This window comes from Dendropsophus ebraccatus, chromosome 5 (assembly GCF_027789765.1).
Source record: "Dendropsophus ebraccatus isolate aDenEbr1 chromosome 5, aDenEbr1.pat, whole genome shotgun sequence".
Lineage (NCBI taxonomy): Eukaryota > Metazoa > Chordata > Amphibia > Anura > Hylidae > Dendropsophus > Dendropsophus ebraccatus.
Window position 1 is genome coordinate 28,821,452 of NC_091458.1, and position 10,545 is coordinate 28,831,996.

At 41.0% G+C, this 10,545-nt stretch overlaps 1 protein-coding gene across 1 annotated transcript in view; it reads right to left on the reverse strand.

Moving 5' to 3' along the window:
- Positions 1–10,250, reverse strand: part of PDGFD (platelet derived growth factor D) — a 155,413-nt gene extending 145,163 nt beyond the window's left edge. Inside the window, exon 1 of the mRNA XM_069969748.1 lies at positions 9,633–10,250. Within this exon, the coding sequence (XP_069825849.1) occupies positions 9,633–9,744 (112 nt within the window). The 5' untranslated portion in view covers positions 9,745–10,250. The remainder of the gene's footprint in view (positions 1–9,632) is intronic.
- Between the last annotated feature and the right edge of the window lie 295 nt (positions 10,251–10,545).

Consider the following 10,545-nt stretch of genomic DNA (forward strand, 5'->3'; position numbering starts at 1 on the left):
TTCTAATGTAGCCGCGTCACCAAGGGAAAGGGGCTTCACCACACTGGGGGCCAGCAGGTCTGACCCCAGTGATTCATGCCAGGCTGGTGCTCAGAAATAGACTGGCGCTGTCCTCAGGGAACCAGTAGTAGTTTTAAAAAAAAAAGGACCGCTTCCCTGGCATTCCCACACCAGTGCTGGTCTATTTAAATAAAAAACACAAAGCGATGTACCTGGGGATACATTCCCTTTAAGACGGCATAAAAATGCCAGATTCCCTTTAAGAATCTGGATGCTATGTACACTCCTCTTGCAACTTTGCCTGTTCACAAACTGTACTGTATGGTAATATAATTGAGTCACTATATAGTGGTGGTGGAGTGACAGTAATACCTGGGTCTTGTATCTTAGTTGTTATATTGCATTTTCTTCAGTAACAGTATGGAGATACTCAAATTGTAGAAAAAAGAGATTGAGGACACTCATGACTTTAATGTGCACTGTCTTTATTTCATCTGTGGTTTATAAAAGAATCAGCAGGTAAAATTCATATCGGGCGCGGACACCAAACACTCTTCAGTGATTGCAGTCACAGCTGTATCCGCGCATTCGCGCTTCATCAGATGCGATCTGATGAAGCACGCATGCGCACGATACAGCTGTGACTGCAATCACTGATGAGTGTTTGGCGTCCGTGCCCGATATGAATTTTACCTGCTGATTCTTTTGTAAACCACAAATGAAATAAAGACAGTGCACATTCAAGTGGTGAGTGCCCTCAATCTCTTTTTTTCTACAATTTTTGTATATGTAATACCAGGTGGTTGTTTATATGAGGAGCACCTCCGCGCAGCGCATACTCATACTAATCTGTCCTTCACCCGCAGAGAAAGCCTATTAATCAGGTAGTGCCAGTGAATCTATCCTATATTGCTTTTCTAGTATGGAGATACTATATCACAATATATGGGTTATAAGACCATTCAGGACTTCTTCCTTGTGACATATGGGGGCATTTTTGTCCCGTTTGGGCTGATCTGTCTACAAGATTTTCAATTTGGGTCCAAAGTCAAAGCTAAACTAAAAATATCATTTTAAGAGTGATCTAGTGTTCAGGGACGTCAAACTCTGGCCCCTCCAGCTGTTGCAAAACTACAATTTCCATCATGCCTGGACAGCTTCGGCTGTCCAGGCATGATGGGAATTGTAGTTTTGTAACAGCTGGAGGGCCTGAGTTTGACACCTGTGACGCAGTTGTTCTATTCTGTGTAATGTAGAGCTGTAATCTATAGGAGAGATTTATTAAACAAGGCGAAACTGGCTCAGTCGCCCCTAGCAACCAATCAGATTTGATCTTTCATTTTCCAAAGAGTCTGTGAGGAATGAAAGGTGGAATCTGATTGGTTGCTAGGGGCAACTGAGCCAGTTTCACTTTACACCACGTTTGATAAATCTCCCCCTATGACTACACCTTAGTTACAGTGCCTATGGGTAGTCTGAGACACACCTCCTGCCTGCTCATTGGTTCAGGATGCTGATTTTCTCCTCCCCCTGCAGCTCTGCCTCCTCTCATTGGCTGCTCAGGCTGATCAGGAGGTCAGTGCACGGACAGCTGACTTCTATTACAGCGGGGGCCGCAGAATGATTATAAAGAACAGTTCAATAACTCTACAGTGGGGAAAAATATCATTATCAGATAATGTAGGTAAAGGAAAACCTTTTTACATGATAACCAGCAGCTACATGACACAGGGCTGTCTTTTTCTGGATCAACAAAGCGATATCAAATATATGGTTAAAGTGATTTCTGCATTTATTCCTACCATCTCCATAATAACTGTATAATAATACTCGTCTAGATGATATTATTATTCTGAACACAACCCCAGAGATCAGCGATTTGTGATCCTCCGGTGTTAAGGAAGCAGGATTGCCAGGAAGCAGCAAGGAAGTCTTTAAATGGAAGTCCTTTTGCGGCATACAATAGGTTTTTCTGATCTGTCACTAAATATAACTAGAAATGCAGACCGCAGATCCTTTAACAGATAGTTGACCCCCCAACCCTCCTTTCAGTTTGTACATTTGGATTGTCTCTATGCCGTGAATCTGAAGAGCTGTTGGTAGAGAGCAGTAAAAGAGAGCAATTGTTGTCCCTGTACACATCTGTATTCAATGCAGCGGCCGTACTGTCATAATACACGTTCTTAGTTTTGGAACAGGGGTTGTGATCACAAGCAATTTTGCAATATGCTCTCCTTTTTTTTCATTATATATTTGGCCACTAGGTGTCTCCCTTCCGTCTATGTTCCCTCTATGATGATATTTGGTCTTTCCTCTGTTCAAAAAAAAAAAGACCAAAAAAAAGACCAAACACAGAAAGTCCCAGTCCTTTGTCCGCACACAGACATGGCTTGGTATTCATTGACGGACATTCTTGAACATGCACAGAGCAGGACAAGTCTTCACAGTGGCATTATACTGACTGAATTGTTACATAACAAAGAGCATTGTCTCAGAGCTGAGAATAGAATTAGGGCGCCTTTACAAAGACAGATTAAGCTGACAGATTTTTGAAGCAAGAGCCAGGAACAGACTACAGGTATAAACAGATTTCTCATCTTTTCAAATCCATTCCTGGCTTTGGCTTCAAAAATCAGATAAATCTCTCTGTGTAAAAACACCCTTAGCCAAAGTTAATAATATAATTATCCAGGAGAGAGAGAGGTCGGCACCACTGCTATAGCAGAATAGTAAATGAGCAATCAGCAAAAAGATTGTGTCTGAACAGACTCCTAGGGTGGTGCACACACAGAGGTAAGACAGTCTTTAAATTGTAAAAATAAAAAGACGTATGGCACTCACCCAAAAGTATTGGGGGTCTTCTATTTATTCATGCAAAAGGACGCTGGTTGACCTCAGGGAGATCAACCAAAACACCGCAGAGGCACCATCACGTGTCTCAACGTCAGTGTATTCTAAAAAATTGCCCCCTGGGAAATCAAATATGCAAAAGAACACTGCAGAGACAACATCACATGTCTCGACGTCAGTGAACCAGCCAGACCTTCCCTCCGGGAAGGAACAACCAAGCCAAAGGTGTTCTCCAGTCAAGGAAACCACCTCAGCAAGGTATCCATCCACAGACAGCTGTTTCGGGGGTTTTGCCCCTCATCAGTGTGGAGTAGGTTTCAGGCTAGTGGGAGCAGTGACTAGTAAGTGCATGCAAAAGGACGCTGGTTGACCTCAGGGAGATCAACCAAAAAACCGCAGAGACACCATCACGTGTCTCAACGTCAGTGTATTCTAGAACATTGCCCCCTGGGAAATCAAATATGCAAAAGAACACTGCAGAGACACCATCCCATGTCTCGACGTCAGTGAACCAGCCAGACCTTCCCTCCGGGAAGGAACAACCAAGCCAAAGGCGTTCTCCAGTCAAGGAAACCACCTCAGCAAGGTATCCATCCACAGACAGCTGTTTCGGGGTTTTTTCCCCTCATCAGTGTGGAGTAGGTTTCTGGCTAATGGGAGCAATGACTAGTAAGTGCATGCAAAAGGACGCTGGTTGACCTCAGGGAGATCAACCAAAACACCGCAGAGACACCATCACATGTCTCAACGTCAGTGTATTCTAGAACATTGCCCCCTGGAAAATCAAATATGCAAAAGAACACTGCAGAGACACCATCACATGTCTCGACGTCAGTGAACCAGCCAGACCTTCCCTCCGGGAAGGAACAACTACGCTAAAGGTATTCTCCCATCAAGGAAACCACCTCAGCAAGGTATCCATGCACAGACAGCTGTTTCGGGGTTTTTGCCCCTCATCAGTGTTGAGTAGGTTTCTGGCTAGTGGGAGCAATGACTAGTAAGTGCATGCAAAAGGACGCTGGTTGACCTCAGGGAGATCAACCAAAACACCGCAGAGACACCATCATGTGTCTCAACATCAGTGTATTCTAGAACATTGACCCCTGGGAAATCAAATATGCAAAAGAACACTGCAGAGACACCATCGTCAGAAATCTACTCCACACTGATGAGGGGCAAAAACCCAGAAACAGCTGTCTGTGGATGGCTACCTTGCTAAGGTGGTTTCCTTGACTGGAGAACGCCTTTGGCTTGGTTGTTCCTTCCCGGATGGAAGGTCTGGCTGGTTCACTGACGTCGAGACATGTGATGGTGGCTCTGCAGTGTTCTTTTGCATATTCTATTTATTCATGGACACGAAATGCAGGCAAGGAAGGGGGAAGATGGCAAGCAGGCACGTCTAGAGAAGCAACAGTTCCGCGCTACAGGTGCGCTTTGTCAAGCCCAGTGCACTTTTTTTTGGGGGGGGGGGGGGGCAATGCCTCTTTAATGTAACCTTGGTGATACTGTAGAGAAACTGAGCACATACAGCCAGGTTTCTCCAATAGATTACAACTGATCACTAGGATTTCCAGAAAAGGGGGGGGGGACCTAAAGTGTGCCTGTCCTTTAAACAAACTTCTATGTCATAGCCACTTGTCAGGAGATTGTATCAGTGGGGATCCGGGTGCTAAGACCCCAATCATTATAATAAAGGGGCAGACGCACACTCCGCCTCTTCATCTTCATCTGGCTGCTAAAGTAGCAGTGGACGGAATTATAAGGAAGTCCTATGGAGCTTCCAGTACAGAGATTACTGGAAGTTCTATAGGACTCCAATATAATTCCATCAACTGCTACTTTCGCTACTGCGCGTGTCTGCCTCTTCATTCTAACAATCGTTGAGGGCTTCAGCACCCGGACCCCGACCAATACAAACTTCTGATGTGTCGCTATGACCTATCAGAAGTTTGTTTAAATGCTAGATTCCCTTTAATGACCAGATGCTTCTTTAAATGACGTGTACCCTGCTATATAACATAGGGGGATTAGAAAAACATTGGAGTATAGAAGTCTCCTGGCTAAGTCAGATAGTACCAAGACGTTAGCCCAAATATCACTCTATAAATCTATAGCTCATGCACCTGTTCTGACTGCAGTCCATGTGAAAATACATTGGAAATTGATATGTTCTTGGATTTCCTGAGATCTCTATGTTTTGTGGCCAGCTGTGCGGGAATCCACCATCCCAGTATAACACAACATTGCATCCAAGTATCTTTCCATCTATAATGCCTGACTATGCATCTAACCCCATCCAGATGTGCTCGGCTACCGCATATTTGTCCCATTAGACTATGGGAACCTGAGCGATGATGTAACATAGGGTCTCAATCATTGCTGAATTTATTTAATATCATTTTAAAGAATAAAGTCCCTGCACCCTACCCGCTCAACTACAGAAGAACTGTGCCCACCTATAGTATCATGTTGCCCCTGTCTATGCTGCAGCTTTGAACAGAATATTATCCATTGTTTGGTTCAGTTCCTAATGGGAGTCACAATGGGAGGTCTACCGGGAATGGGCTGCAGGGCTGCAGATGGGGTAGTGGCCGCCTACAAATCACTCTGGCTGTGGCTTGGTAGAGGCCCGGGCCTTGGATGAAGGGAGGCCAACGTCTTGTTCTGAAGTTCTAAATTGACTTTTTTTCAGAGCATCAAGTGGCTGCCACCAGATCAGCCCAGATTTCCCTGTCTCTTTCATATGGAATTATGTACTTTAGTTCGGCATACCTATAGATCACCTTTAAGTACAGGTAATACTTTGATGGGCTGACCATGATGTCGGATCTTCTCCATATGGAGGTGATAAATGTGGTTCAGTAAAGGGTAGTGATGGTACTCTATGGTACTATAGCCCCCTTCAACAGAATACATATATGTACACCTTTCTGAGGTTACCGCTTCCTTCTCTTGGGGTAGAATGTACAGAGTACTGTGGTCCATCAACTTACAATATGAATTGGTTCCAGGGCGACCATTGTATGTTGATAATATCCTGAGGCCATTGTAAGTTGTATATATTATTGGTGTGTATAGTGTGTACTCTATAGTAATGTTTATAGTGTACCTCTGCTTATAGTGTAATGTAATATATAGTGTATTTTATAGTGTAATATACAGTATACTGTACAGTGTATAGTACAATATATAGTATAGTGAAGGTTCTATTCAACTGTTATGTGACATTATAGGAAAATCTTAGGTTGCTGCTGAAGGTGGTACAGTACACTATTGAGGATAATTTCTTTTCCCCATGGTTACTATGGGTGGTGCTTACTAAATAAATGCAATAATAACTGAAAACCCTTCTGTATTACTCATGTTCCCTCGTATTTCCAAGTTTATAGATGACAAACAATTCAGAGTAATAAATATGCAAAATCAGCAAAAATCTATCTGTCTATCTATCTTTCTATCCAGTGAAAGAAAGTGCACTGCACACACAAAGTCGGTGAAGAAAACGGTGCGTCCATAGACGCAACGTTTCAATGGCTTCACGCCACCATTTTCAAGCGTGAAAATGGTGGCGTGAAGCCTTTGAAACGTTGCGTCTATGGATTGCTGCACTTTGATGAATTTAATAAATCACCGTTTTTTTCACCGACTTTGTGTGTGCTGTGGACTTTCCTCCACTATCTGAATATGGTCTGAATAAGTCAGGACCTCGGCCCACTGGCACCTGCACTTCTACAAGCTGTGCTGCTCACTTTCTGTTTTCTATCTATCTATCTATCTATCTATCTATCTTTATTTCTTTCTTTCTATCTCCTATCTATCTATCTATCTATCTATCTATCTATCTATCTATCTCCTATCTATCTCCTATCTATATCCTATCTATCTATCTATCTATCTATCTATCTATCTATCTATCTCCTATCTATCTCCTATCTATCTATCTCCTATCTATCTATCTATCTATCTATCTATCTCCTATCTATCTTCTATCTATCTATCTATCTATCTATCTATCTATCTATCTATCTATCTATCTCCTATCTATCTCCTATCTATCTATCTATCTATCTATCTATCTATCTCCTATCTATCTATCTATCTATCTATCTATCTATCTATCTATCTTCTATCTATCTATCTAGCTATCTATCTCCTATCTATCTATCTATCTATCTATCTATCTATCTATCTATCTATCTATCTTCTATCTATCTATCTAGCTATCTATCTCCTATCTATCTATCTATCTCCTATCTATCTATCTATCTATCTATCTATCTATCTATCTATCTCCTATCTATCTTCTATCTATCTATCTATCTATCTATCTATCTATCTCCTATCTATCTATCTATCTATCTATCTATCTATCTATCTATCTTCTATCTATCTATCTAGCTATCTATCTCCTATCTATCTATCTATCTATCTATCTATCTATCTATCTATCTATCTACTGTATCTGTTCAAGCAGTCAGTGCTACTTCTGCAAAATCAGCAAAATCTTACGTCTATCTTTACATCACCAATTGCTGAACGTTGAATCATTTTTGCGGTCGTTATATGTAAATTTTTAGGGTGGATGGCTGATTGCGCTTGAGAAATCTCATTGAATCAATGGGACAGGCAAAATTTCAAACAGAGTCCGTGGCACGAACTACGCTTAAATTCCTCGCCAATTCCGTAGTGTGAACATACCATGACGCTTGTCCTTCTTCTGCCTGCTCCCTTAGGTTGAAGGCTTGTACAGGTGAGGCCCCACGGGTCCTACACTCACACACTGTATCTATGTGCACTGCCCTGTATGGACAGCTATAAGTCTGCACTATAATTACATATGGGAATCAAAGTTGAGCGACTCCACATTTTTCTGGCACAACTTTCCAATAGTTCCCTGAGGTTAAGTAGTTGGATTTATGAGCAGTAAACAGAGGTGGAACACAAGATAAGTTACTTTGGAGCAGGATAATAACATTTACTCAGCGATTAGGTAACGTCAGTCCAATCCAAAGTCAGGGCAGAGAGTTAGGACTTTTCTGGCAGAGCCAAAACTTTCTAGCACACGTCCAGTACCTGGCAGCTTGTGAAATCCGAGCACCATGTGTGTTTCTCTTACCCCCTCACATAGTTAACATTTTTCCAACTGTTCCTTCTTACTTTACACAATTTCCATAGTGTTTCTAAGATTTATTAATCCGAGGTTATCACTCTGGACATTTCATCCACCATCTCTCTAAGGAACTTGTACATAAGTAGCAGTGGGGGGCATTACCCCCTCACTCTTTTCTTAGAAATAAATGCTTCCTATTATACTGTATGAAACCTTTCTTATGCTACACAGGCTGTACTTAACACAGAGGCAAACCAGGCACATGCTTAGGGCGGCACTTTTTTGGGGGCAGTACTTAAAGGGGAATAAGTTCTCCATTTCTTTCTATTCTTGATACATTTAGTAACAGATCCCAATTGGTCAAGTTGGCTTACGAAGGAAGAGGCATCATGTATAATGATATAGTAGTTTCAACCTGGTGGAACGGAACCAAGATGGTGGTCAGAGCCTTGGACTGTATCCACATTAACATTTAATGAGGTTTCAGTATTTTTGGACATCCCTTTCAGTACCCCAAAGGAAGCCATTATGAGTCAATGAGGTCCATTAGGATTTTTTTAGGAAGACATAGTGTTAATGTGACCCCCACATTACTATTTTACTAATCACCCCAAAAATGGAGACCAATCAACGCATCAAGAATAAATATATATATATATATATATATATATATATATATATATATATATATATATATATATCATGCTGAGAGGTTAGCGCAATTCACCCCAATCTTGCATTTCGTGTATAATGTTAGTGTGATGTTAAATTAAAGTAAATCTATGTACAAGAGTAAAATAAAGCTTTAAGTTTAGCCTTTTTATACATATGCCAAAGGTAGGTTAAAATGAATAAGTAAAGAATAAATAAATATATAAAATAAATAAGTAAAGAATAAATGAATATATAAAATAAGCAAAGAATAAATAAATATATAAAAGAAAAAAGTAAAGAATAAATAAATATATAAAATAAATAAGTAAACAATACATAAATATATAAAAATAAATAAGTAAAGAATAAATAAATAAATATTTGGATATGTGGATCAATAAATAAATAAATAAATATATAATAAAATATATAGATAAATAAATAAATAAATAAATAAATATATATACATAAACAAATGAGAATATAATATAAAATAAAAAAAATGAAATAAAATGAAATGATGTCACTAAAATAGGTTTAGTACAGACTTGCTACCTATTTTTTCAGGCATGGGTATCCCCCCCCCTCCCCTCCATCATGACAAGATACAGCACACCTATGATAGCTTATACCCCCTACTGTCCAACCTGTGGTGAAGCTACAACTCCCAGCATTCCCTGCCAAGCACATGATATCATATGGCTATTGATAACTAAGGCCCACAATGTTCTAACAAAAAGCTACAAAGTAACCCTGGTTATGGAATGTTCCCATAGTAAGGGTGACATAAACTTAGATACACTTAAGGAACAACTTATAAACTGCACATGTAGAGATAAATGAAAACACACACAAGGCAAACTAAGCAGCTCCCCATCCAGGGCAGTAAATCTGCAGACTAATCTGACATCTTAATCCCCAGCACAACTTTTCCTAAAATTACTCAGCAAAGTACCAGGAGGACCCAAGGAACTCAGCAACACAAAGACAAAGAGAAGCCTTGCAGGCAGTCACCTACCATCTCTCTTCAGACTGGAAGCTCTCAATGTTCTCAGGTTTACAGTTTGGGATAAAGTTCCTTGACTGCAGAAGTTTGCAAAGATTAGGCTGAAAAGCAATGGAAACCTCATTGGGAATAATGTAAAAAAAACTCTCAGCAGGGATGAATCAGGTCAGGGGGGTTGTATTCTTCAGGTACAACTTCCAAAATGTCTTTATTCCAGATCAGCCTCTTTCTTTTCTTAAGAAAAGAAGGAAAAAAACCCTGAAGGAAATGTGCTGGCAGTAACAGGTTGGAAGGCTGCAGTTGTCTTGAGGAAGAAGGCAGATTCCAAACTGCTTCTTGTGGATTGCAGAGAGTTGTCCTTGCAGAAGGAGCCCTGGGTGCTTCAGTGGAGACTGTCTCTTCTTGCAGGACCTCTGGTGCAGCTGCTGTCTAGTAGAGTTTGAGAAGCTCCCCCTGTACAGCATGCAGCATTTCTGCAGAAACAGCACATAGCTGGATTTAGTGTGTCTGCTCCCAGATGAGGAGAAATGCTGCTGTGTGTGAGAGACTTGAAGGAAACAGGACTCTGGCTGCTGAGAACAACAGGAAAAAGGCCAGGGGCTGCTCACCACTAACTACACACAACACATTCCCTACACTAGTAAATCAAAGGCAAGCCATGGAGGGCAGGGGGAATAATCTCCTCACCCCCCTGTTCTCCAACTCCCACACTTCACTATTCAGCTCATAGTAAAGCATCAGTGCAGGCTGTAAGAGAGGTGAGCAGCTCTATACTGGGGAGAAGAGCAGCTCTGTGCAGGGGTCTGCCTCCTATACTGCCTGTAACTCTGCAGATATGGGATTATAAGGAGATATCTTATAGATAGATAGATGAAAGATAGATAGATAGATAGATAGATAGATAGATAGAGACAAATAGATTGTT